Source organism: Apteryx mantelli, unplaced genomic scaffold (assembly GCF_036417845.1).
Source record: "Apteryx mantelli isolate bAptMan1 unplaced genomic scaffold, bAptMan1.hap1 HAP1_SCAFFOLD_132, whole genome shotgun sequence".
NCBI lineage: Eukaryota > Metazoa > Chordata > Aves > Apterygiformes > Apterygidae > Apteryx > Apteryx mantelli.
The window spans coordinates 132456-160301 of NW_027118487.1; the positions used below are offsets into that span (position 1 = coordinate 132456).

The 27846-nt window shown below is 39.7% G+C and overlaps 1 protein-coding gene across 1 annotated transcript; it reads left to right on the forward strand.

Annotated features, from left to right (window-relative positions):
* Positions 1–1006: 1006 nt before the first annotated feature.
* Positions 1007–27846, forward strand: LOC136995606 (transmembrane protein 164-like). The gene is made up of 6 exons (XM_067316824.1): positions 1007–1658; positions 9412–9461; positions 11293–11359; positions 20582–20660; positions 25922–26022; positions 26417–27846. Exons 1-6 carry the CDS (start codon positions 1194–1196, stop codon positions 26621–26623), a joined length of 969 nt encoding a protein of 322 aa, XP_067172925.1. The 5' UTR covers positions 1007–1193; the 3' UTR covers positions 26624–27846.

Consider the following 27846-nt stretch of genomic DNA (forward strand, 5'->3'; position numbering starts at 1 on the left):
GCACCCAGCTCCACAAAAGGCAGCAGTGCAGCAGCCAGAGCCCGAGGAGCACAGAAAGAACTATTCTTGGCTCTTTTACTTTCTCTCTGCCGAGTGTAGAGGGGAGCCGGGTCGAGGGAGGACCCGGAACAACCCTCGGGTGTCTCATGGAGGCTGGTTTCGAGAGGGAGGAGGAGGAAAGGGAGGCAGCTAAGGGAGAGCAGAGGAAGGAGAAAAGAAGAGAGAAAGGCGAGCGAGAGGCACCTAGCAGAGGACGAAGAGGAAGAAGCAGCAGCGAAGGAGAGCGGCGGGGGAGGCAGCCGCGAGAGGCGGGAGCAGCCGCGGCGGAGGGAGGAGCGGGCGGGCGAGCGCAGCCAATCCAGGGGGCTCGTCCATTTTTCGGTGCGAGTCAGGCACGTCAGCGGGGTGATGCTACGGCACTGGGAAGGGGCTGGGAGAGCCGCGGGACGCGGTAGCGGTGGGCACAGCCCGGCCGCTCGGGCTTGTAGGCGCCGCCGCTGAGGGGAACACTGCTTCCTCCTTCCCCGCCCGCCAGGGCCAGCCCCGGGGCGGGGGGCGCCGGGCCCGCCTCTGAGCCGCGCTCGCTAACGGAGCCGCTATCCGCCCCCGCTGCCGCTGCCCTGAGGGCGCCGACCGCGGCGCGCGGGCGAGGGGCCGTTGGGCGCGCGGGCAGCGGCCGTTGGGCGCGCGGGCGAGGGGCCGCTCGGCGTCCAATCAGCGGGCGCTCGGCGGACAATCGCGGGCGTTCGGCGTCCAGTCAGCGGCCGCCGCTGGCCGCGCAGGGCTGCCGAGGGGCGGGGGGCGCAGGTGGGGGAGGCCGAGGCCGAGGCCGAGGCCGAGGGGAGCGAGCCGAGCAGGACGGCGTTGGGGCCGGGTAAGGGGAGAGAGGCGGCCGCGGGGCGGGGCGCGTGGTGGTGCCGGCCGGGGAGAAGGGCAGTCCTGTAACGTTCAGGCGGGGGAGAGCGAGGGGCGTTAGCGGGGGTGGGAGGGTAGTGGGTCTGGGGGCGAGGGGCTGGCGGCGCCGTTCAGTGACCCCCTTCATCTGTAACTCCTCTCCCCTTGCAGGCTGTTGCTTGCAGTTACCGTCCTGGCGTCAAGAGGAAACCCCCAAATTTAGCCCTGCTCTGAGCTGGGCTGCTGGCTTCTGAAGCTCGGGAGGGAAGGAGTTTACAGAGGGGACGTCCTTACCTTTCATGTTTCGTCAGCCCGACAGCATTTTGGCTTTGATTCCATCTTGCTCCTACCTGTTGCCAGATAGTGACGGGGAGGAGAAGAGGCGCTATCCCACCATGTCCCGTTACAGCCTCCGTAACCTCCTGGGCTGGCTGTACGGGGGGGTGGACCCCAACTTTGCTGGCAATGGAGGGCCAGAGTGTGCTGCCTTTCTCTCCGGGCAGCAGCGTCTGCTGGAGAGCTTGGTCTTCCTCAGTGTGGGTTTTGTGGAGATCCTTCTGTCCTTGTGGAAGCTGAGGCAGCTGCATTTCAGGGAGCTGGAGGGTCATCTGCTACAGCAGCCCCAGGCTAAGCAGGAGAGCTTGGGCAAAAGTCTGCTACTGGTGGCTCTCTGTCTTGTCTTTGGGCTGGAGGTGGGGTTCAAGTTTGCTACCAAGACTGTCATTTACCTGCTGAATCCATGTCACGTGGTCACTATGATGCAGGTAAGGCCCATGTGTGATTACCAGGAAGTTTGCTTTAGCTTTATACTTGCAAAGCAGTATTTTTATATAGTCAGTTGTGGACCAAAAGTGCATAGCAAGGGTACAAATGTCAAGAATTGATATAAACATTTTAATACTGATTTAGTTTTTAACTGGCTGAACTGAAATCTCTGAAGAAACAAAAGTCAAATGAAAATACTAATGTCAGACTTCCTGCTTGGAAAGGCAAAAGATAAAAACTCTCATTAGTTACCTTTACCTGATTATTGCTTCAAAAATAGAAAATGCTGTTTCCAGTGACAGTAGTGGTAAAATTTACCAATTTACCAATTCACCAAACTTAATGAAAGCAGGCTATTGCTAAAGGACCTATGTAGTTCACAGGTAAGTTTTTCAGGTAAGCTTTTTTCAGGGATGCAAATGTGTTTTGTGAAGTTGTTGAAGAAATGAATTACTGCTTGTGCAGAATTTTGATTTTGACTTTCTAATTTTAAAAGCCGAATGGTAAGGAAATCAGTGTTACCTGTGTCACATTTGTCTGTGGGATGAAATAACCGGGCTGGCTGAGTACCTGTGGATACACTGTGTAACTTAATGACTTGTGTCTAGCTTGCAGATGCACTTTAATATACAGTTTGTGTAGCTGTTGGAATAATGGAAATACTCATAAACAATTATTGAACTGTGATATCTGTGATACGAGCTATATTTTCCAATAGTCCTGTACATGTATCTAGAAGTCACCTTCACTGAGACTAATTATTTTTGACATCTCCCAAACTCCTTTATTATTCTGTTTAATTTCTCTACTGCTCTAGCCTCAACACTGGACAATTTACAAAATTTAAGCTCAAAAATTAATAAAAGAATGTCAAAAAGACTTTCATAAAAGCTGCCATAATAAAAACATCTGTCTAATAGCAATAACAAATAAAAATCAAACCAATGTAGTTCTTACTCTCAGTCTCCCTTTGCAGAAGGCAAAGGATCTGAGGCAACTGATCTAGGCTATATCAGATCAAGCCAGTTCTTACTTTCACTCCTGGAGAGTATTTCCTGAAAAAGGAACGGTAACATTTTTTCTTGTTGTACCAGAGGTCTAAGGAAGACGGGTATCCTTTTAAGAGGGGAAAACCAAGCTCCTTACAGAAATATTCAAGACATTTACAGCGATTAACTTGCTGTTCCAGAACTTAATTAGTAGGGTATGTAAATTCCTTAGCAGTGATGCAACGTTAGCTCATAGGACTATAGGACGCTTGCTGCCCATAAAGTGGTAACAAGAGCTGTGCAATCAATTAGTCAGTATTGGTAATGAAGTGGATGTTAGAGAATATTGGACTGAAGCTGTCTAGAATTAATTGCTTAGCATAACTTGCTTAGCATTAGTAGCTAAATTTGCTGAAGCCTTAGGCCTCGGGCTGTGAATTTTTACCTAGATAAGTAAAAGGGGGCCCCAGAGCCGGTTCAAGCTGGAGGGATAAAGAAGTTACATGGACAGCAGGAGTAGCCAACCTTGAAGATAAGAAAAGAAACAGCCTGCCTAGAGACAATGAAGGGGCCCAAGGAAGAAGGGGAAGAACCCAGACCTAACTATTACTATTGGTCCAAACTATCTCTTAAGGGGTGGGGAATTTAGATTGTAAGGGTATAATTGCCCAGAGATTTCTTTGTTCGGGGTCCCTCTTCAGAGGCCCCCAGCTCGAGCTGTAATTACCGCACGTGTATCACTAAATTTTATTTCTCTCCAGTCTGACTTCGAACTTCTGCCTCAGCAGGAACCTTGGGTCGGACCCTGTTATGGAGGCCAGCGAGCCTAATAGTTTCCATAACATGGAAAACATAAGTTATGCAAGAGCTGCAGAAATAAAGTAGTAAATTTTAGCTACTCTAGGTAGTAGCCCGGCAACATATTGGGACATTTACATCTTGAAGTTTGAGTTTCTCTCAACATCTGAGTATGCTGGGGTTGTAATAATGCTGATTTAGGAAAATCTGCTTGCATCATGGCCTTTTTTTTCCCCCTCCACCAAAAGTGATTCATAGCAAATGTACTAAAGAGGCACCGCTGGATTAAAAAACAAACAAACAAACAAATAACCTCCCCCCCCCGCCCCCCAATTCCTTTCCTTTCTTACCATGTCCAATCTGGCAATACAGTTAAATGGAAAATAGAAAACTAGGTGTGTCTGACTGTGTTCTTCACCTCTTTCCAACTCATACTGGTGCGCTTGCGCATTGCTGAAGTCTAGATTTGCAAACTGTGAAAGATTGTTTGAATAAAATTATTTCTGTATGAACTGGAAAAATCAAATAATGGAAACCTCTGATATCTCAAAATTGATCTGATAATTGCAGCATAAGTAATGCTTTAAAGTGCAAGAAGTGAAAATACTATTAGGGGTTACCATAGTGCATGCAGATTAGAAAATTAGTTCGTATTAAGTGAGCTGTCAGGTTAATGTTAACATAGTTCATTGTGGTTTCATAAAGTTGCGGTCTTCTGTGAATTTTAGGTGTTTGTTCCAATATTAGATTTTTTTTCACACTTCTGAGATGTGGATGCATTTTAATATTTTTGCCCCTAGGAAAACTGATAGAATCAATCAAAGCCCCTAAACCTGCTGCAAGATACCACTTTATTTCAGTGGATATCTAGCCTTTTTTCCATGAATGTTATTTTTGACTTCTACCTAGAGATATTATTGCAATGTCAAGGAGTAATTTTTTTGTAAATTCTGACCTCTAAAAATGAATTTATAAAACAAAATACCTGTTTTTCCCAGTTCCTTATTTCCTTTGAGTGGTTATGCTTGCTTCCAGTGATTAAAAGGGAAGGAACTTAGCAGGAATTTGTGGAGGGCAAATGTAATACTTTGTGATAGCTACATATCGCTATCTTGCCAATGCTGCCAGGAAATTAAAGGTAGGGAAGGCATACTTTGCAAAATATTCCTTTTGGATTAGTTGACAAATGAAGAGTTGAAAGTAATTTTGAAGTCCTACAGAATGCCTCCTCTCATACATTACCATAGGAATAGTGAAGACTGCCTTTCATCTCTCTGTGCTTTTTGCATGGGAGGAGAGGATTGATACACAAGGGAAAGAAATGTTCCATTGACCTCACTTAACAGTGGTGTGAATCCTTATAGACTTTGTTCTGTTTACTTCGTAGAGAGAACAGTGCATCTAAGTCCAAACGAAGAAACGTTTTGCTCTAGGTCATGATGTTTCTGTCTTTTGATCCCTGTGCAGCTCTGTAGTCTCTCATGTGATCCTGTTTGTGATTACAGGAGTTTTCCTGAATGAACTCATGCAATATTATCTTGATATGGTCTTCAGAATAGTCCTTTTACATACAGGCTCTACTACCTACCACAGTAATGCAGATGACTAATAAATTAGATTTAAGAAAATAATGATCTCTGATGTTTAAGGAACTCAGACATGGTATTTCTTGGAAACTCCATCAAATACTGAATGACTGGATCACGTACATGTTCACTCTAGAAAATTTTTAAGCATATTAGTGCAGGGGGGAAAATATCCTTTTCCTTCTTTGCAGTGTGTCCCAGACCTACAGATATCACTTGGAGCTTTCTCCTCTTTCTTGGTGCATGGCTCAAGAAATGAAATGTGGAATAGGCTGATTCTTGGGTTGGTTCAATGCAACCATGAGTTTAGTCTCTTTCAGGTCTCCTCTCAGTAGACGAATAGTTAGGCAGTGCAATCTGCCTCTTCCTTACAGTCTACAACTTATAACAGCCCTGCTGACCCATCATGTGTTCTGGTGTGACCTTTGTATTTGGGCTTGTGCAGAGGGAGTGCTGGTCGTGCAGTTCTTCATGCCAGAAATATTTCCCATGGGGATGGACGATATTTATGGCCTTGCAGAGCAACTAGGAATTTGACTGGCTTTCTGACTTCTGTTTTATTCTGGGTCCTCAGGCTTGAAGTGAACTTCAGTTTGCAGATTTACCAGTGTTTTGAATTTCTTTGTAGTTTATTACTTGAAAAGAATCTCAGAATCTCCTGATCCTGTGCTGGTGAAAGATTGAAACGCTGCTTTCTGTCTCTCAAGCATCCTGACTCGCAGTGCTGTGCCCGCATTAAGGAAACGCGCGGATAACAAGTCCTAAGACCACACACGATTTTGTATCTTCTCTTTCTCTCACTCCCATCACCCAAAATCTTTTTCAGGTTGAAGATTCTTGATGTGTTAAGTTGATCCATGTATAGAAGCTATTCAATATATTTTGATCGTTCTTGTTGACTTCTGTAACCCTTTCCCAAATCTGCTGTGTTTTCAGTGGCGTGTGTATAGAAGTGAGAGGGAAGGGAATGACTAGAACTGTGCCCAGAATTCAGCATGTCAAACAATGGATGTTTTATAGCTTATTTTTCCTCTCTAAAATGTTACTTTGTACATTTTGGGCTTCCAGTTAATTCTTTTGTCCTTCTTTTCCTTTGTAACATGCGAAAATGTAATGGGTAACACATCTGGCAAAATGAGGAGGGATATTGAGGTTGTTTCTTTAGCTTTTTTCTAAATTGAAAGTTTAGCTATTCTGCCTTGAATGTATGCAATGATGATCAGATAAAAACGTGTGTGGAAGAGCCTCCTTCAGTGTACTTTAAAAGAGATGTTGTCTTGTGTCTGCAACGTATCAGCTAGGATGGGGGCTATTGTCTCTGCTAGTCTGAGCAAGTAAAACCTTCAGAGTTTCACCAGGAAAACAGAAGCTGGGTACTCTTCACAGCCATGTCACTAACTTAATATGATATTGTTCAGTTTATAAGACTTGGCTGTTTTCTACCTAAAGGCTAAGGATGGTGTTTCCAGTATGAAAGTGAAACGTAATATTATTACGGGATGAGTATGTGAACACTCAATATGTTAGAGCTTATGAGTGTCTGCTGTGAACGAGATATTTTCAGGCTGCTAATTACTATGTGAGCTGAATGATAATGCTCTCTAATGTTTAAATGTACTCTGTGAAATAATCTTTTGTAAATCTGATACAAGGGGTCTGTAAAGCGTTCCTTTTAAGAGGTGGTGAGGTTTATTTATCATGGAAAGTAGGTATTTAGAGAGAGAGTGCTTGATATTAAATTGCTAAAGCTGAAACATTTGAAGATCTATTCCACTGTCTTTAAGTTTTAACATAAACATTCTAGTTAAATTCCCTGCTATCCTTTCCAAAAATGGAAGTCAAGCACATTTTTCTGAAAGATCCCTCATAACAGAGGGACTTGCATGCTCAAAATAGTAAATATTTCTTTTGCCATCACAAATCCTGAAACTGTGTGTGTTGCTGTAGAGCTGACCTGAAAATGAGCAGCTGTGAATCCTTTTCTCTTTTTTGCCTGTCTCTGAGGCAGTAAAGTATTTTTGATTAGGCTGATGTGTTCGTCTCAATCTTTGTAACTATTACGACCATACTTTTTAAATACTTGCTATTGTTTCACCACAATGGTGAGATTCAGCTGGTACACTAAGATTCAGCTGGTACATAGAGTTGTACTCTAGTTTTTCCTCTGCTGTTCAGTAATTGGAGTGCTCTGCAGTCAGAAAAATAAATGACTGGTGTGATTAAGACACATTTCTGTTTTGATTATTTTGTGTACACAGAGAAAAAAAAATATATATTTTTTAAGATGTAGGAGATAAAAAGAAAAAATAAAATATGTACTGGAGGAGTAGAATTTTCTTCATTTAAGTATGAACAGTGCTTCTAATGTAACACCTCTCTTCTGTCATACTTATGAATGTAAGGAAATCATAAGATACCTGAATTTAAAGCTTCAAATAAACTAGTAGGACTCTAAGTGCCTTATCTCATGGAATGTTTAAAAAGTTTGACTAATATATACAAAGAGCATGGGAAAAACTAGGTATTATAAAAGACCTGTAGAAAACTTTTATGGTCCCCACAGAAGGGAAAATTTTATGGTCCACCACAGAAGGGATATACTCCACAGCTGAAGGAACTTTAGTCTAGTTAGTAGACAGTCTGTTGCAAAAATATCAAACGATGGAATAATGAAATGTAATTAGTAAGTGCTGGACACTTTTCCCAGAAGCCATATGGGCCTTAATGTGTAAGGTGATATATAGACCTCACATAAGATTTTGTGGTATATACTTTTTTTTTTTTTGCCTTTGCAAAGAAAGCCTCAACTAGCAGATTGTCATCATGCATCCATTGTGTTCGCTTACTCTTTAACCTTCCTTGATGAGTTGAAATGCCTTGCTTTTTGAATAGAAGACTGTAGAGTTCTGTACGACTAAGGAAAAAGATTTTTTTTTTCCTGTGAGTGTGTGTACATTCTAAACTGTTATTGAGACTGATGGACTTGAATTAAAACATACAAGTTGATTAGAGAAATAAATGGCTGTATATTAGGAACCTGCACTGGAAATAAAATATTTGAAATGTGCACATTTATTCATATGGTAATAACAGGCCCTTTTAGACACAAGGGCTGAATAGAATGATCCAGGCTTCAACCTTTCTATTGTTGCTGTAGCAAGTACATGACCTGATAGTAATTAATTTGAACATCTATCAGTTACCTGGCCAGGTAGGCCCTGTAGCACTTCAAAGAAATATGTTTGTTGAATTTATCCAACTTGTCCCCAAAGCAGATATGTTCTTCAGATATTCTCACTTGAAGGGATTTAATGATTTGACTAGTAGCCTGACAATGAAATAATCTATTGTGCACTTCTTTTAGAAACAAAGAAAAAAGCATGATCCATTTTTCACTGAAATACTTTCTCTCACAGAGCAGACTAAACTAGGTAGGATTTTCCCCCCCACCCTTTCCTCCCAGTAGTGGGCAATATTAAAGAAAAATGGTGGGGGGAGGGGGGGAGGATTTAGCACTGAACACTTGCACATTTTTTTTCTTTGTATTCTGAGTAAAACTTGCTGATATGAAGTGTTTTAAGTTGCTGTGAGAGGTTTGGACAACAGTATCAAAGGATGACGGTTATCCTTGAAAGTTGGATGGGAGACTGTTGCTAATCAACAATATTTTATTACATAAAGATTTAAACCAGGTTGTATTTATGACAGGAGTCTGGCCTATAAAAAGAAACAGATATATGCTGCTCACACTGCATTATGTTACTTTTCATCTTAGGAAATAGCTAGTTAATTACTGGTGAAATTTAAACAGTACTTCAAAAATACTCTATGGAAATAAGGCAACAGGCGTATTTAAAGATGACTACTAAGGTTATCCATAGAACGGATACTGAGATATCCTCCGGTCATGATAAGGTCCCTGCTGTGCTGAATACCAAGCATTTATGATGACAAAGCTCTCCTTTGCCTCAGCAGTGCAGGACCCAGCTCTTGAAGATCTAAGTGATTGGTAATACAGTAATCTGCTTTACAAAAAGCCCTGAGAGAGAGTTAGATATATCTATATCTAAATATATATATATATATTTAATAATGACAGAATTTCAAATGGACTAGAGTTTGACTTGCTTCTTAGGAACTGGCAGAAGCTGAATCCTAGATGCTGCTCATACTGCTTAAATCCTTGTATATGTAGGTAATGTTAGACCTTTTAATTTGTTCATGATTTTTAGTCTTTTGCAGCTCTGCTGTAAAACAGTCCTTCTAGTTAGAAATGATCTGTGACATACAAAACTGGGGAAGAAAGATGTACAAAATAGAGTTTAAATAAGATTGTATCATTAATTTCTTTCTTTTTTTTTTTTTTCCTAATGTTTCAGATTTTTTTTCTTGCCTGTCCTCCGTGCCGGGTTGCAATGATTCTTCTCAGGTAATGCCTTGTCCTTGCTACATTTCTGTCTACTTGCATGATGTGCTTTAGAAGTTGATCATGGCTTAAGTCATAAAATATTAAGATATGCATCCAGCCCTTAGTTAGAAAGACATACTGGTTGGACTGAAAGATGAGACCTTGAAAAGGATCATGGCTTCAATTGTGGGTGCTGAGTCCACTTACCCTTGTTTCTTTTGTACTGGTGGTGGCTTTGGTCTCACTAACAACATCCATTAGTTGATGAGAGCACAGGTGTCCTTCTGCAGATTAACCTATGGGCTTGTTTAATTTATGTCATGTGCCTTGTACTTTCTGATTATCTTCACTGAAAACTAGTAGCTGATCTTCATGGAAGGCCATATGTACAGTATGGGTCTATTTTTTAAAATGTGGAGATAAGTTAAATAGTTAAAGCAAATTCTTACTGATTTGGCTATTTCTCAAATGTGTGCAATCTTTTCTATAATATTGCTTATCGTTACTAATTTTAGGAAGTGGTCTAATGGACTAGTGCAGTAGAGTCCAGTAAACAGCCCATACTTTTAATAGGTTTGTGCCTATAGGGTCTTAGAGTTCTTGTTCTCAAAGGCCCTCTCTCACGTGCATTGCATGATAGGGGTACCACTAGTCATGTTGTGGGGAGGGTCATGGGACTTCCCAGACAGAATGATAATCAGGAATGGCTGTAGTTGCCACCATGACAGTTCACTCGTCTCTTTCTTGTCTTGGTCTAGGCAGTGCCTGGAAAATATGATGCTGGGGGCATGCCTCATGAATTGTTTTGGAGGTGCTACTGTCTGGCTGCAACGTTTCCCTGCTGCTCCTTATTTGGGCAGGGAGTAGGCTGAATACAGAGATACAGTACTAGTGCCTCTTCATCTCAGAGAGCGTGCAAAGTAAGTCTGGTGTCTAGGAAATCCTGGAGTTACTATGCATTTGCAAAGGCCTGGTTGCAGGGCAGAGGCTGCAGTATTTGTTCTTCTTCAGAATGAGCCTTTCTGTTTTCTGAGGTCCTAATGTGTAAATGACATTTGAAGAACTGTTTTGAAATTGTAATACCTTTTTTCTTCCCCCCCCCCCCCAAGTTACTTACAAACTTTGTAATTTTTAATAGAGTTTATGACAGGCAGTGGTTGTATAATGAATTTTATGCCTTACTTTCTCTCTTATATAAAGTAAACTTAAACAGTTCTGACCTTACTTCTGTGTGCACCTGATGCAACAGTGGTTCAGGGAGAGAGGACTGAAAGCTGTACGAAATACAGCACTGTAAGTTAAATACTACTTTCTTTCCCTGTTCTTCTCTTGGGATTCACTGTTGCATCTTGACAAATATAATTCTTCTTTTATTTAAGTGACTCAAAAATCAGACTTCTTCCAAATTCCTGAAGCTTTAGTTTGATGTCACGTACGTTTATGGAGTTGGATGGAAGTAAAAACTTCGTCAAATATCTATTTTAAGCTCTGAAAGCAAAATGAACAGCACAATTTCAACCATTTAGCAGCCTGGACCATGAACAGGATTAATATGAACAGGCAGTCCAAACCTTCTAGGAATCCAAAGTTCATTCTAGAAAGCAGTCCTACTTCAGGAAATTATTTAAATGTTTATTTAAAGAGAGTTTTTATCCTGGTTATTGCAGTTAACAGTGGCTTTATTCAAATTCAAGCCAGCAGAATTTTCTCAGATCTCTTGCTACCGTTTATGAAAGACATACTACATAAAATACTACATAACTATACATAACATATACATATGACATACTACATAAAAAAGTTTGCATTTCATTTCCAATCTGTGAAAATAATGTCTCATCTCTCTTCTAAGGTTACAGATGCATATGTTAAATGGGGCCCTCTTGGCATTGCTGTTTCCTGTTGTTAACACGCGTCTGGTGAGTGTACTATACCTTTCCTTCTCTTGTGTGTGTTTCTACAATGCTTTCTCTAGAAACGTGCTTGACCCTTGCTTGAGCTGTCTTTAGAGGTGGCTAAATGACACAGATTTGGTTTAGGAGGTATACTTCTAAAATACTAAGCAAGTTCTGACAGTTAAAATTTCTTGCTGCATGTAAATTCACTGGCCATGGAAAACTTCTTTATTCCCATATCTTTGTTTCTGCAAATATTTCCTCCCTCTTAATTAAATTCAGCAGGATACATACTGTTTGCATAATGAATCTGAGTGATCTATAAATACCTGCTGGATTTGTGTATTGAAGAGATATCTAAGACACTGAGAAAACGATGGGATGAGAGTGTTTCACTCAAAGCAGGTAAGTTAGCTCTTTTGCTAAGATCTTTCTGAAGTACTAGATTATCACTGAGTTGCTTCTTTTACTATGAAGAACTTGCCACTTTGAATATGGTAGTCAGATTACTAACACTTGCAAGTAGCTGCCTTTCTTCATCCCAGTCCTTTTTGTAAAGCTATCTAAAAGGTGTTTCTTCTACATTGCTGGAGCAAACAAACTGCTTTCTGAAATGCAATTTTTTCTTTGTAAGTATTTTGACGGTGTTTGAGACAACGGTATTGAATGCCTGAAACTGAAGAACTAGTTTCTTTTCAAGCAGGTGCATGTAAAACTATAAATAAAACTTAAGTGTAAAAAGAAGGTTAGACTGTAGAATGGCTAAGTTGTGAGATGGAGCTGTCAAGCGTGACTTCTTTTGGAGGTCGGTTGCTACACTGCCCTACCTTTTGTCCTTGTGTTTTACAGGGTAAATTGATTATGGGGGAAAAAAAGTTAATGAAAAAAAGTAGTTTATATCTTTCACATGATTAGGTTAATTCAAAAGTCTAAGCTCTTTTGTAGGGTGGCAGCAGTGCATTCAGGAATGTAGCCGTGGCATCGTATCGTAACCAGGGTAGGTTTAATCTAGGAAACTTTGGCAAGCAAGACCAGTGAAGATGTGGCAATGCAGTTTGTGTAGGCTGCTAATACAAGGGCATATTCAGGGTTCGAGTTGTATAGTTGGTGCTGAAATCTCTGCTGCCAAAGTTTTGATATTATTGGTACTGAAGCAGGCTAGATTGTTAGTAGATGTATGCCTGTCAGCATCATTTAAGCCTTTGAATATGCTATAGATATGGTCTTTTATTTCAGCCTGGTGGGAGCTATTAGTCCTACAGATGATAGTTTGAATTAGATTTTTTGCTTCAAGTTATTTACCTCAATCAATAAGCTTTTTTCCTGAGTGAAGTCACGTAACAGCCCTCCTACGATCAAAGTGAATGCTAAGTAAATATATTTGGTTTTAGGAAAATTCACAGTCCACTTTACCAGCCTGTAAATTCCTGGTACAGGTCACTAGAATGGATCCAAAATACTAGTCTTGGAATTTTTTGTGATTGTGCTTATAAATCAATGTGGAGAGTTAATAACGTGGAGAGTGGAAGTGTGGAACAAAGTTCTTTGTCGGTTCCACCTTGATCTTTAAACTGACAGTGAACATGATGGCTTTGAAAGCAGCTTCAAGGAAAGCATGTGGCCCATGGTTAAAATGCTGTAGTGGGAGACTAAAACAACTAGAAATGGGTACACGTGAGTATGGGAGATTCCTCAGGCCTGGAAAATGCCCAGTGTTGTTGGTGTCTGTCACCTGCTCTCCCCCCAAATTAGGCACAGCAGGGTTTCTTCCTCCAAGTTTTCAAAACTGCCACAAAATTCCTGTCTTCTGGAAGAAAAATTAGCCTGTTGGTGTCCTTAGTAATACTCAAACCTATCAAGAATTAATGCTAAGAAAAGTTGTCCTGAATCTGAGCCGGATAAAATATTTCTAAGGATTATTTTTAAGAGCTGTTATGCATGCACATATGGGCACGTATGTATGTATGTACACATGCTTGCTCATTTTTTTTCAAGTAAAGATACCTTTGACTTCTTTGCAAGAATTTTTTTTGTTGCAGTTATTTAAATGTTTCTTCTAAGATAGTGTTCACTCTTAACTTTACCTGCTTACATATATATGGTGTCTGGATAAAATGTTCATATCTGTATCTGTATAGCATATGAATTAATTATATTATTAGCAAGATTATTACTTATCTGTATTACTGGAGTCTGAAGTTGCCATTGCAGATCTTACAAGTGGTTGTCCATTTGCAAATCTTGACAGTCTTAGTAGGATTAAGTATAAAAATCTGCTTCCATATTGAATTTTATGGATGATATGTTGATTGGCCACACTGGTAGCTAGGAGACCTGAAAACTGAAGATTTTATTATGGATTTGTACATGGTCTCTTCCTTCCCTTCTTTAAGACTATGAAACTTTGCACTGAGACATGGTTTAGTTACCAGAGAAAGGATATTAATGGCATTCATCTGTAGGCTTTTGCACGTTAGAAATAATCTTCCATACAGCATAAGACACACATGCACAGAAGGCTTGATCATCGTTCTCAGATTTCAGTGTATTCAGTAGCGTAAGCCTAGAGTTTCTTCAAGATTTAGGTTGTCCTTCCTAATCTGGTAACTACACATATTCTTTTTCATACTAGAAATGCTTATTTTCAGTTTGCAATTGTTTTTCCTAAAACTAGTTACTGCTGAATAGAAAGGGCATTAAATGAAAAATTCAAATATGATTTCTTGATAATCGAATACTTCTCATTTCATATTTCAAATTAGGTAGCTTTCTGATTTCTATCGGATTTTTAGGAGTAACCTTTTAAGGTTAAAATACTAATGTTGAAATGTTTTAATAAATCATTAGCTTGTATTTTCTCTGATATTATAGTAGATCTCATTTATATTTGGGCAGTAGTGATTGAACAGGAAAAATACAGACTACTTATATAAAATTCTGCCCTTAACTAGAGGTAGAGGAGCCAAAGGACTATGTCCAAGAGAAAATATTTTTGGAATAAATACAGCTCTAAGATATTTTTGGCTTAACAGCTGCTTGCTAGGCCGGTCTCTTTTCTGTGTGTCTTCTGGCACAAGATAATATGGGTGATGTTTTATAGCACTGCAGCTTTGGCCCAAATTATCTCTTGGTAGACACGCATTCTGCTCTATAACTGTCATTGCAATTGTCTGCAATGACATTTTCCTGAAAGCACTGAATAACTCTTAACACTTAGTCGGAAGTTCGAAAAAAAGTGCAATAAATTTGTCCATGCTCTCTGCTCCTCTGCTCTGATTTGTAATGCCTTCCTGAAAAGCTTTTGACTCAGTCAGGAATGGTCATCATTTTATGCCTCAACTTTTTATTTCAGTTTTGTGATATTTTAAGACATATATTTTACTGTATACATGGTTGATATAAAAAATTTGTATAGCTAGTTACATCTGTAAAGAGTTGTAATAGATAGTGTCTGGCAGAAAGTAAGAGCATGAGAAGCTGGACACCTGACCCAACTACTCATTTAAAAGTGGGGGAGGGAGATCATGCTTCTGGGCAGGTAGGTGGGAGAGAGTTCTGAGATCAGTGAGATCAAGGAAACAGGAGACTGTTGCTTCCCATCACCTTGAGAGATTGTACCAAACTGACATCTTCTATCTTGGACTCAGTTCTACAGATGCCTGATTGTGTCCCTAGAGTCATTACATGTAAGCTGGTTTGTACGATCAGATTGAGTGACCAGGAGACTGGGATGCCTTTTTATGAGATACAATAAACATCAAATCTAGCACTGGTCAAATAAGGAAAACACTAATAAAAGTTAAAATAAACGCATACCGTTGAGCTCAGCAGTGCATTGAACAACTGCATTTTCCTAACTTTCTTGGTCAGCTTCATCCTCTGTAGTGACAGGCCAAGAAAAAAATTCCCTCTCAAGTTAGCAGCGTTTGGGTATGTCATGAGTTGGAATCCTGGGGGTTTGCCCTAGCTGGATTTTCTGGCATTTGTATACTAGTAAAAATATAGTTGTTGTTCTTGTTTTGTTATGTTTCTGATCCCCTCCATCCCTGTAGCAAGGTGTTTTTCCTAGTCCTGTGTTCCACCATGTCTTAACTCTACTAATCTTCAGCACAAACAGATTCTCTTTATAAATCTCATGACTGTGCTTGTGCATGCTAACACTTCCCTTTGGTAGCAGATGCAGATTCTGATTCTCTCCCTCTGTGTATATATGCCCACCCTCATAGGATTAATTGAAAATGAGAACTAGATAAAACTGGATAGAACTGATCAATTAATGCTACCTTAAGGGATTATATTATAATTCTCTCTACTGACTGGATTGTGTAGACGATGGCAGATGCCTACTTGAAATTGAGATTAGGGTTTTTTGGGTGGGGGGGATGACACTCGTCAATATGTATTTGTATCAGTTACAGACAAGCAGGTGTATGGCAGGAAATCTGAATGCAACAAGCTGCCCCTAAAATATAAGAAAAGGAATTGTTGCAAATAAAATCTGGGGAAACTGGTTGAGACCTTAGCACAGATGTCACACGGATGGGTGCCCGATACTTAGCTACAGCCCTGTTACTCACTTATTTTAAGTGGCTTTGCTGTTGACATTAATGCCAACATTAGCATATCTTTATTTTTGCCTCACTCAGGTATGTGGGAATCCCTTATCTGATCTATGCCAGGTGGACAAACTGGTGCCTGAGCTGTAAATTGGCTGAATAGTGTAACAGTAACTTGAGCCCTGGTCAACTTCTTGGCTACTTGCCAGTTTGGATGTCTGCTTGAGAAATGAGTCCTAGCAGGACTGGAAATAATCTGTTTTCTGAAGGCCACTTGTGTTTTTGTTTTGGATTTTTTTTTTCTTTTTAAAGACTTCCATGTCTGTCCTTAGACCATTCTCCTAAACTTCTCTGGCAGCTGTCTCTCCTCTGCCAAGTAAGTTATTTGCTATCCTGAGTATGTTGAGAAGTAACCAACATCTGTTACATGGGCCTAGTAGCTGTTTGCCCCATGATTTCTGCATTGTACAGCTATACACACACACACACACACACACACGCGCGCGCGCGCGCACACAGCCCCTATCTCCCATTTCCCATATACTGTGGTTTGCTTTTCAGGTTAAATTTAAAAATCTGCTTGTGGTTTATTTGTGGATTACTGACCCTGTCTAGGAAACTAGTCCTTAATTATAAGTTATGAATCTGGGTTACTGACTGTGTCTAGGAAAGCTACTGGTACAGAATGCCAGTTGATGTTTCCTGCAGACACCTAGCCTTCCTGCTGGGTGTGCTATAGAAAAGGGCAGAGTTGGATGACTTTTGTCCCTTTTTCTGTCATACCCTGCAGTCTTTGTAGGGGATGGTGGAGGGAGAGTTCTTGCACAACACGGTGCTTGAGCTGTTGTTGCAAATATAAAACCAAGGAATAAATAATTAACAGAGGGAGGAGTACTGCTTTCAGAAAATAGAGCAAAGTAGCAACCTCCTATTCCACTGAAAACCAACTGCTGAGTTGAAGTGGGTTTACACTAGTTGCCACACTTTGCAGGGCAGGGAGGAACTCGCATCTAAATATCAGCACTTCGAATAGAGTTCAGCCCAGAAGCCTATAGTTTTGAAGAGCTTTTTCTAAATCTTAGTGCAGTCAATGGAAAGACCTAATTGTTTCCTTAGGGCAATAGCTGGTTTAAGTTAGGGCATCCCTTACGTGCTCAGAGGACTGCTGTTGATGGCTGTGACTTTTCTTGCTCAGATAAAAGACAGAGACGAGTTCTAATCCTTCATCACATAGTTTCTCTTTTCTGCAGTCTCACAAGCAGTAGAAGTGGCTGCTAAGAGTTTAGCTAGACCACTGAACGTAACTTACCTGTTCCTGGGATGAAAACTTACTGCCTGCTCACTATTTATTCTTGGTACGTCTCCAGTGAGCCCTTAGCAAGTCTCCTGGGAATGTGGCACTTCTGAATCTGCACCATACTGGGCTGATGTGGGGGCAAGCAGCAGATGTGGCTACTTTGAGCCGAACTCTTCCTGGAAAAACAAAACACCGTATATATCTTCTAACAAAAATTTCATCAGAAAACGTAAAAACTGAATAGTCTGAATGTTTATTTCAAAATATGCTAACATAGTACTCTGGATATGGTATGCCTGTTTGAAGAATTGTGTATGTCAGTATTAGGTTGTGTTTTGAACATAGCACGATTTTATACCAATGTTAAAACCAGTGACTGGACAATGAACAGATTTTTCTTCGAGTAGGAACCTTTAAAGGAAAAGAACCTATTATCTTGAGTAACAGGGCAGCCTGTACTCTGTGTTCATTTAGACTGTTAAGAGCCTAGAATATGAGTTAGTAGAAGAAATGGATGATTTGTCATTTTGTCTTGTACCTTTATTTGTTTTAATGCCCTGAGAAGGGAAACAAGGTGAAATGCAGGAAGAGTGATGCTAGCAGCCTGCAAGGGAGAGAGGAGTTTAGGGCAAACAGTCAGCAAACAGATTGAAAATTAATATACAGATTTCAGAGTGGTCCATCTTGGTAATGAACATTCAGTGTTTCTGACTGTGGGGACAGGTGTGGATAAAGAAATATACCATCAAGACATTGGTCTGTTACTAGGGAATTCCTTGTTGCTCTTGAGAGTGGCTGCTGTGTTCCACCAAAGGCATCTGATGGGAGAAGACACGTCTGTTGGGGCCTGTGGCAAGGGTCTACTTTAGTTTGTTGGAGTCTGGATTTAGATCCTCATGGCCTTTGCAGCTGCATACCATCAAATGAATTGATGATGAATTAACTCAGGAGGCAGTATTCTGAGCTCCTTTGTGTTCTGTGAATAAGTGTTGCTTTGATTTTTGGATATCTCAAACTTGATCACATTCTAAACTGCTGATTTGTTTTCATGAAGAGGTTTTTAAAATCCTGGATTGACGGGTGATCCTTTCTGTGTTGTCTCCACTTGCAAATTCTTGTTGCACATTCAAGATACCTATCTGCTATCTGTGAATGAGTGTTTATTGATAAAACAATTTACACACCAGACCTTTAGAGCCGGATGAGTCAGTTGTTCTGTACCACTTTACAGTTAATCTTTTGTGTTTGTTCTTTTCTCTTTATTGTAGCCTGGCTGTACAGCTTGAGTGCCTGGCTGTACAGAGAAGTCTGCGTTGTCAGTTCCATACCAGGAAATGCACTTGCATAATTAGCCGGGCTTCAGAACAATCAATCTTTCACAGCAAAAAAATGTAGTTTTGTTTTACACAAAAAGTTACTGTCCACACTACTGCGGCAAAATAACTGTTACTCTGTTCTCAGAAGTGTCCTGAGTGTGATGTTTGTGTAACTGACCCTCACAACTCGGCGAGTGCAGAAGCCCTTATGAAACCACAGGATCCTAGAGAAGGCTCCTTGGCAGGGACTGAGTGCCTCGTGTTGTATTGTTTCTATTAGGAGCTATTGTTTCTGAAGTGTGCGTATTCCAGCTGGGAGAGGTACAGGGATTTTTTTCCATTACTAAAGCTGCGTTAGCCTCTTTTCAAATCTTCTTGTTTGATTTCCTTATTTTGCCCTAGGTGTCTTTCAACAGGTAATACAGGAGACAAAAGAAAGATTAATATTGAAGAAACTTCAGGATTTCTGTGAAGTTCTTGCTTTTGCATACTATTATCTTGGTTGGTTTTATGTTTTGATACAGAATACTTGGAGCAAGTTAACCCAACAGCTTGTATGGAAGATCCTTTAGCTTACTCTCCCAAGAGTTGGCTGAACATGTTGGAGTTTGCAATCAGGACACTGATAGTGTTTAAAGTATTCAGCTGGGGGATGCCAGGACTAATGGAATCCAGCTGTTGGGTTTAACAGCTTTTACATTCAAAATTGGATTTAAAAAAATTGTAGACTTTAAAACATCACTGTAGTATTTACCTGCTCTTTATTGACTTATTTAGGAAGAAAATTGAACTGTTTCCATCTCTGACTTCTGCTGATGCAGATTTTTTTTTTGTGGGGGTTTTGGGTTTTTTTTTTTTTTTTTTTTGAACAGACAAGCCATGATAGTAATACTTGCATCCGGAGTCACTTTAGCATTTTAGCATTTAAAATGAGCCTGCGTTTAAACCAAAGCTAATGATTTGGCTTTGCATTATTCCTGTGAGATTTCAGACTCAAGTAAGGGTATTGTCCAATTTTCACATCTGAAATATATTAGAAAAGTATGTCTTTTCAGCCTTTTAAGTGAACTGCAACAACAACTTGGATTCTGAAGTTTGAATTTGAATTTTTCCTGCCATTGTTCAATTTTAAATGTGTTATGGTCTAGTTTGAACCTTTTTTTTTTTTTTTTGTAACAAATGGATATAGACAAAAACACTTACAGGAGATGGGAATAACTTTCAGATATAGTGTATTACTTTTTCTAACTCGTACAGAGCTAGAATTAGAATTAGTTGGGCTCTGGTTCAGGTTAATTTTAGAACAGTATTATTTTAGCACAGTCTGTCTGACCTCTCCTGTGAGAGGTAACATGAATTCAACTAAACAGACAAATGTCTAACAGTAATTTCTCAAAAGTTGTTAGTGGTAAATCAGGTATTGCTCATCTGCTAACAGGTAACTTGTTTATATGCATTCTTCTGCAGCTTGAAGATTGACTGGTATTCGTCTATTTTGAATTTTGTTGGTTTTAAGAGAAGCGCAGTAGTTTTGCACATGTGTGCAGTTTGCTAAATCAGGTCTTTTGAAAATTTTTGCACAGGCTCTCCCAGCAATAACTTATTTTTCATTACAATGATTTTAAAATATCTGCTTTATAGCCTTCTATCACTTGCAAGCTAGCAGTTAACTTTTTTTGTAAATAGGCTGCTGCCATGTGGGGGGGTGTTTGATTACTTTGCTTTTTTGCATTGTTGTTGGTAATTTATGCTAACTAGGAAAAGGAAGAGAGCAAGCTTATGTTATCTTATGTTATTCCTCCTTTATTGTGCTGCTGGCTAATTTTGCGAATTCTCTGCTAGAAGCACTGTATTGTGTTAGCGGCAAGGAGGATGGGACGGGTACAGATAGCTGCGTTTTCAAAGCACTGACCATTAATGTCTGTCATCACTTTGTTAATATACACAGGTGACAGAAGAACTTAAATGAAGGGATTCTTGTGGGGCATGAGGAGCAGTTTTCCTTCTTAAAAATGGTTCCTTGTGACTCAGGTGTTAATAATGAAAAATATTTACAAATGTTTTCCTTATTCCTCAGCTCCCATTTGAAATGGAAATTTACTACATCCAGCATGTGATGCTCTATGTTGTGCCCATCTATCTGCTGCGGAAAGGAGGTAGGTTGGCACTTTGCCCTTTGTATGTTGAATTCGTCCCACCCAATGGAACAAGATGTGCCTAATGGCTACCACAAATTTTGCTCTTTTTCTTGAAGTATATATTACTCTTTTGTATGTTGTTACTTAATAGCTTCTGGTGATATGTTGGAGTTCCATCCTGGATAACAGCGTCAGGCCCTGAATTAGGGGAATAAAAAGATGGTCTTTTGCCCAAAGGCTTATGTTGTTTTCAAGACTTTTGCCTTCTTGGATGTTTCTTGGGAAGTACTGCACCTTAAACTGAGCTGAAAAGATCTCTTTTTATCATTAGATCCCAGGTAAATATTAATCAGCTAGTTAGATAATTTCTTGGAATTTTGAAGCTCTAATGAATTGTAGTGGCACACATTAGTAAAATAGGCTAGCTTGCTTGTTGTCTGCTCAAACAGGATTACTATCTTGCATTCACTTTACTGTACTGTTGCAGTAAGTGTGGGAATCCTAAACCATTGCGCCGACAGGGGGTTTTCTAATCATCACCCCGAGAAGGTAATGTAGAACGTGTTCCTCAAGCGCGATGCTTTGTCCCCCTCTAGTGTTGATGTGCCCTCAGCCGCATTGTCCAGCAGAGCTGCATTGTTTCATTTAGGAAATAGAAGCTCATAATGCATGGTCTGGATGTTCAGTAGCTTCAATTGACAACCTAGGGATGTGATGCCAAGCAGTGGGATACAATTTAGCACATGCTCAGAACAAATTCAGCCTGTTTCATTCTGGTGAATCTCTTGTGTTTTACAGCAGCAGCCGCCACTTATAATCCTTTGCGCTTACTATACTATAAGTTTGTAACCTTCTTTTTGTTCTTGACTATTGAGTGAAGTGAAGTAAAAAATGATCCAAAGAAAAAGTGAAGTACGGTAATTCAGAGATCATTCTGTTTGTCTCTTGTTAGTGAAATATGCCAGCCACATATTTGTGCTGTGAGCAAATGGTATCATTCCACAATGGTATGGAATAAGAGTTAATATGTGGCTACTCCTTAGCAGTAGAGTTCAGGTGATAATCCTTCTTACAGTTTGAGATCTCCAGCATATGGAGCAATCTGATGTGTGAACAGATGTACCTGAAGTTCCAGGAATATCCTTTATGCTTAGTCAGAGGCCTCTGTATCAGTGTCACTTCAGTGTCAAACAGCGTCGTTGTATGGTTCAGACATATTAGACTGCAGGGGGAGCTAAGTCTCCAGCATCCTCTTTGTTAAGATGGGTGTGCAAAATTCACAATTCAAACCCAGGTTGTCCACACTGTGGAGAGAGTAAACTGATTTGGTTGTATTTTGGGCAGGGGAAAAAAATAAATCTCCGCTTGCAATCAAAAGAAGAGTAATTTTCTACTACCTTATGCTTAGATGGAAATACAAAAGAGTATTAGTTTCTGTTAAATTCTGTAAAGATTTTCACAAGCCTATTTTTTGAGAAGTTTGAATAAAAATAAATAATTAGTAAGGACACTAGAACTAGCACAAGACTTCATGGGGGAAAAAGTATAAAAGAAATGTAGTCTCTGTTCCTTGTTGATCTTTAGATTTTAAAGCCACACTTCCATTGCCTAGATGACAAAATTAACTATTTGACTTGTCCAAGGTCACATGAGTTCTTATTGCAGAAGCAGATGATGAACCCAAATCTCCTGAATCCATATTAAGTCCTTCCCAACAGCGCTACTGAAATAATAAAGTTTAAACTGAAATATCCATTACCATGTATTTCAACACAAGAGCAAATATACAGCCTACTTGGATGCCCCTGATCTGGAATGGTCTCAACTGTCTGGGGCATGAGCGTTTCTGAGAATGAGATTAGTGCCAGACTGGCAGTCGGATTAAACTTTTTTGAATGTGCTTAACATACCGTATAAGAACTGCTTGTGATTCGTAGTGAATAGAGAGATGGCGAAGCTCACCGCTACATATCGAAATTGATTTCCCATGTGAGCAGCAAATAGCTTGTGACAAACCCACCGCAGGCCGTTCAAACAACCTCTCAGTTGGATCTCAGTTTTCCTTTTTGTATGCCATTGTTAACAGACTGTGTGCTAAGGAAAGTAGATCACCCTGGCCTGTTAAACAGTCATCTGTTGAATAGCACTGTTGCAGAGAGGTAGAATCTGTAGCGATTATTTATCTAATGAGAAATGTTCACAGAATATCCCAGATATGAATTTAAAATTAGTATCCCAAAACACATGTGGGAATCCAGATCGCTCTGAAATGTTTCTGTGTGGAGGTCGTTGTTTCCTTTTTGTCCCTCGATGTCTGGATAATGACACTGCTGAATATCATACTATTGTTTTCAGGATTGTGAAGTCTAGCAAGCGAGGGGGATTTTCTATTATTTGGTGAGATCAGAAGTCTGTGGAGTGTGAGAGTAACTTTTTTTTTTTTTTAATTTTGCAAGAAAAAAAAGAGGATGTAGTAGTGCAAAATTCTTAGCTGGAAGAACCTGAACAGCTCTCCTAAGTGTCTGCTGAAACATGATTCTCTGACTAGATTGTTCGAGCTGGATACGAGAAACATGGGTTCAAAGCCAAACTATGCCATTGCTCTGCTTTGTAATCTTGGGCAATTTACTTAATCTCTTAAAGACTGCCTTCTTCCTCCAAGCCTGTTTCATAGCTAGGACCGCTTGTCTATTTTAGAGTTTTACACGTTGCCTAGTGAAACAATGTAGGCCCCTAAGTTGTCCCCCAAATATCAAGGTCTCTGAATCCTAGCTTTTCTGAATGTTTACCTCTTTAGTCTAGTACCATCTGTTCTCAGGCTTTATAGAATACTTCTGAAATAACATAAGTAAATGTCAACCAGGTGAGTTCATGTGAAAACAAATATGGTATAGCACTACTCTGCCAGTTCCTGGGAGCTGTTTTAGATAGCTTAACTTATTTAAGTATTATTTTGTATATTGCATCTAGGTTAAAAATGCACCTAAAACTGCAAAGACAACACTAAAAACTTTGCAAGTCAAATGACATTTTCTTTACAGCTGGGGAGGCAGCACAAAAGTTTATGTATAGCTTGACCAGGTCACTTAAAGTTGGTACTTTGGTAATAGAGCTGTGGTCGCTTAAGCTCTGACACCAAAGCTACTTGCTTCCTCCCTCACTATCTGTAATGAAAAACCATACATCAGGTGGTATCATGTATCTGCCATCTTACCGACGTTTTCAGGTAGCAGAGTTTAATTAATATCATTGCTATTTAAGTAAAGCTTTCTGTACTAGTTTGTAAACAGGATACCCCCCAGCTCTTAGATCATACTTGCTAAGTATGTTAGAAGTATTAGACGAGTCTGAATTTTCTCCCTTTAACTACAGAGGACTCCGTTATTCATATCAAGTTCACTTTTAACTTTGGATTTTGCTTGTAGTTCAGACACTTCCTCTGACCTTCATCCGCCCGCTGGAAAAGAACTCTTATAAGCTGCCTTATGCTTTCAAAGTAGCTTCCCTGCTCCTCTTTGTCATGGCTGCATCAAATCACAGCAATGGTATGCAATTGTATTTTGGGTAAAATTACAATAATGTTGTTGTTTATTAAAGTCACAGTGAGAGCGATTGATATATGGGGTGCATACGTGTGCTGTCATTCAAGTATACAACCAACTTCTTGCTCTTTCCTGACTAGGAACGGAGCCGCTGTGTTATTTTCAGTGGACAATGGATAGCTCTACTGCTTTAGAATGTAAAGTGCAGGTAATTTTGGGAAGAATATTGTAACTTTCAGAAATTTCTCTTTAAATTACATTGATTTTGCTGTAGCTACCTGGCATGACAGCCAAAATTACAGAAAAATAAACGCAGGAAAGGATTGTAAAAGGGCAATAAGGATGGAGAAAGCAGTCCTCTGGTGGTTTTAAAACAGAGAGCATGCATGACTGAATGGTGATGCGGTGAAGCAAGGAAAAGGAGTTATTTGCCTTTTCCTTCATAAGATACCGTACATAGGCATACTCATACCAGCTTTAGTGTAGTGAGTAGTCATAGCTACCTACACATGTGCATAGTTATTCTCAGTCCCCAGTAGGCTTGTACAGCCTATGCTGAAGTCTATTGAATCTTTATGGTTATTGCGGAATGTGCTAGCTAGTGAAGGGTAATATGAATATGCCCATCTCTGCTACAAGGCATCGAGTAATGAATATACATATCAACATTTGATAATATCTAACAGGGCAGAGAGCAGGCAAAGGCAGATAAAAATGACAGTGTATTTTTATAGTTGTCTGAAAGTCTACAGCTTTTTACAGAGTCTGAACAGCATGACAGTGTGCATCTTTTTTGTGTGTGTGTCCCTAGGTTATTAAAGTCATAAGGAAAGTAATATTTTCCCCACATCTTATTAACGTGTCTGTTAGTAAGACTGACAACTCTGTAAGCTGTTTCTGTTCTCGCTATATGTGTGACTATTTAATTCTAAAAATAGTCTTGCATCTGAAGGTACTTTTATTTAGAGTATTCTTACTTCTTTGGTAAACTCTAGATCATGTGACATTGTGTTTTTTTCACTAAATTGCCAAAACTCATTTTCAGGAGGAGAGGCCCAAAATACTATGGTACCTGCTGCTTCATTTGAGGGGGACAAATACTTTACAGCATCTGTGATATCTACTGAACATAAAATTGTTTATAGGGTATATTTGAGAGTATCTCCACAGCAATTTTCACTTAAGAGCATGGTCTGTCACTAATGGATTGACTACTTTATAAAGGTTTTCTGTTCCTATGCATTATTGGTGCAAATTACTTGAATAGATGTCAACCAACAATAAAATAGGAAATGGCTATCAAGCCACGCTCCAGTACAGGACTGCGCAGTAATTGCCACTACCTGGGTTAGTTCTGTGCATGCTAAAGTCATAGCTCCCATAACGAGCAGGTGTCTGAGTACGATTAACAACCTGCTTTTAGATACATTTAGTACTTCTGTGTTAGAAGGAAAAATTAGGTAAATGAGGTGAAAATCACTGGTGTTGGTGGAAAATAGGCAAGCTTAATGAGCTAATATACTGTACGTTTTAATGTTGGAGCAGAAGGAGGGAAGAAACTGATCCAGATGCTCCAGGTAAGAAGTAAGGTTCTCAAATATTAATTACTATAACAGTAGTCACTAGGTTATCAGCTAAAACCAGATACCCCAACATCTAGAGGAGAAAAGAGGATTTTCCATGAGTGTTTGGACACAGTAATTCAGCTGAATACTAATGTATTCCTTTCTTTTCAAGGCATCGACACTCCAGAACCACTCTCCAATTTCTGGTGGGCTCTTCTGTCTACTGGGCTTATGTTCGTATATCATTTTAGCATCTTGCAGATTCTGGGATTGGTAAGTAAATGTGCATTAGTACATGGATAGTTTGCAGGTACATTCAAAGTAAAAACACTCACTAGTTTTTCAAAGTGTTCAGATTCCCATGGATAAAATTACTTGAATACAAACTTTTAATTGCACATCCTAATGGCCATTTGTATCTCATGTTTCACAAGTAGTGGCAAAACCTTGTATAAATCAGCTATGCACGTGTATAAATCCATCTCTTAAATGCACAACTGCCTTCAGATCTGCTTTCCTTCTGAAAGCTGGCCTACTGATGGTGAGCAAAGGATTGCCAGCTAAACACTTTTGATTACTCTGGTAATTTGAAAATTACCATTTTAGGCGTCTGAATCAGTGCAACACAAAATGTTACTAATTTATAAATCTGTTGTCCATTTCCTAGGTCACAGAAGTGAATTTGAACGACATGTTATGCCCAGCCATCTCGGACCCTTTTTATGGGCGCTGGTATCGAATCTGGGCATCTGGACATCAGACTGTCATGACTATGACTCATGGGAAACTTGTAATGCTACTGTTTTACAGCGCCGTCCCCATCTTTAAATGTAGCGTGGACTTGTTTAGATTCCCCACTAAGAAAACAGACTGAAATTTCTCCTCGGGGAATAGGTACATACAGGAAGCAGAGACACCTATACTCCTACTGGAAAAGAAAGAGGAGGGATGAGAGGACTGTGTGTTTATACTTCTTCCCACAGTTTATTGCCTCAAAAACACCTCTGTAATCAAGTGAGTGTTTTAACTGCTGTTTCTCACTGTTAATTGCCAATGGCAAAATTAGTGGCCTTATTCTGGAAATGGTCCGTGTTTTATACATTTTGTGTAGATTACAGTAGAATCTTGCGAAGCCACCCTTTAAAATTAGGCCCAGGATCTGTCCACATTCCAGCAAAGAGAGTGTCAGTGCTGCCTCGTTTTATGACTTTTTTTCTACTAAATATCAGTACACTTACATCCCGGAATAGGAGATAAAGCTGAATTATAACTCATCACTGATAAGAACAGAGCATATCTTGAAGTACATCATCCTAGCTTAACTCTTAGTGCTTGAATGTTGTCAAATGGTCACAGTGAAGAAATGTACACTGAATCTCCCAGTGACAAGTGTGAAACAATGAGGTTCTACTGTATTTTCATTAAGCTGGTTGAAAATATGGGAGAATAACAACAATAACTTGTTGCAACAATATTTGTAACAACAAAAATTGTTGCAAACAAAAACTATGTTTTAATCGGCTACTTTATTTATAAGCTGCTGTAGATTAATATCCAACTAGGTCCCATTTGTCTTAAAGCTTTGGAGATGTTTTTGAGTGACTGGAAAAACACCAGGTTGAAACTATTTCAAAAAGCCGTGTAACATCTAGGCTAAAATAGGTATTTCATCCACTGTTCTGACCTGCCTTTGAACAAGATGGTTATTGACATTTAGCTTAGATTGGAGCGGGAGTAGAGATACAAAGTGCAATGTGAACATCCAATTTTTTTTTTTAAACTTACTAGCTTTTGAAACATTCCTGCTCTGTGCTCTGCACTGACCTCAGTAGAGTGGTTAGTGAGGGAACAAAATTAAATTATTTTCTCTCTACAGCTCTGATATGCTCTGTATACAGATTTAGAAGTATAGGTATAAAAAGCAGAGTTAAATCAGTCCACCCTCTACTGGAGAGGCAGTGTTCCAGTTTACTAGTATGATTGCATTTATATGAAGAGATAGCACTAAATTTCTTGTTGACACGTTTTGGAGTAGAATGGGATGCAAGTAGAGAGCATTATAAACAGTCAGCTGGTGAACCTCTTCAGCTCTGCCAC

Coding starts and splice junctions, on each gene's coding strand:
- LOC136995606 (XM_067316824.1), top strand. CDS start 1,194: ATGTTTCGTCAGCCCGACAGCATTTTGGCTTTGATTCCATCTTGCTCC. Junction 1,659..9,411: donor ACGTGGTCACTATGATGCAG/GTAAGGCCCATG, acceptor CTAATGTTTCAG/ATTTTTTTTCTTGCCTGTCC. Junction 26,023..26,416: donor TCTTGCAGATTCTGGGATTG/GTAAGTAAATGT, acceptor TCCATTTCCTAG/GTCACAGAAGTGAATTTGAA.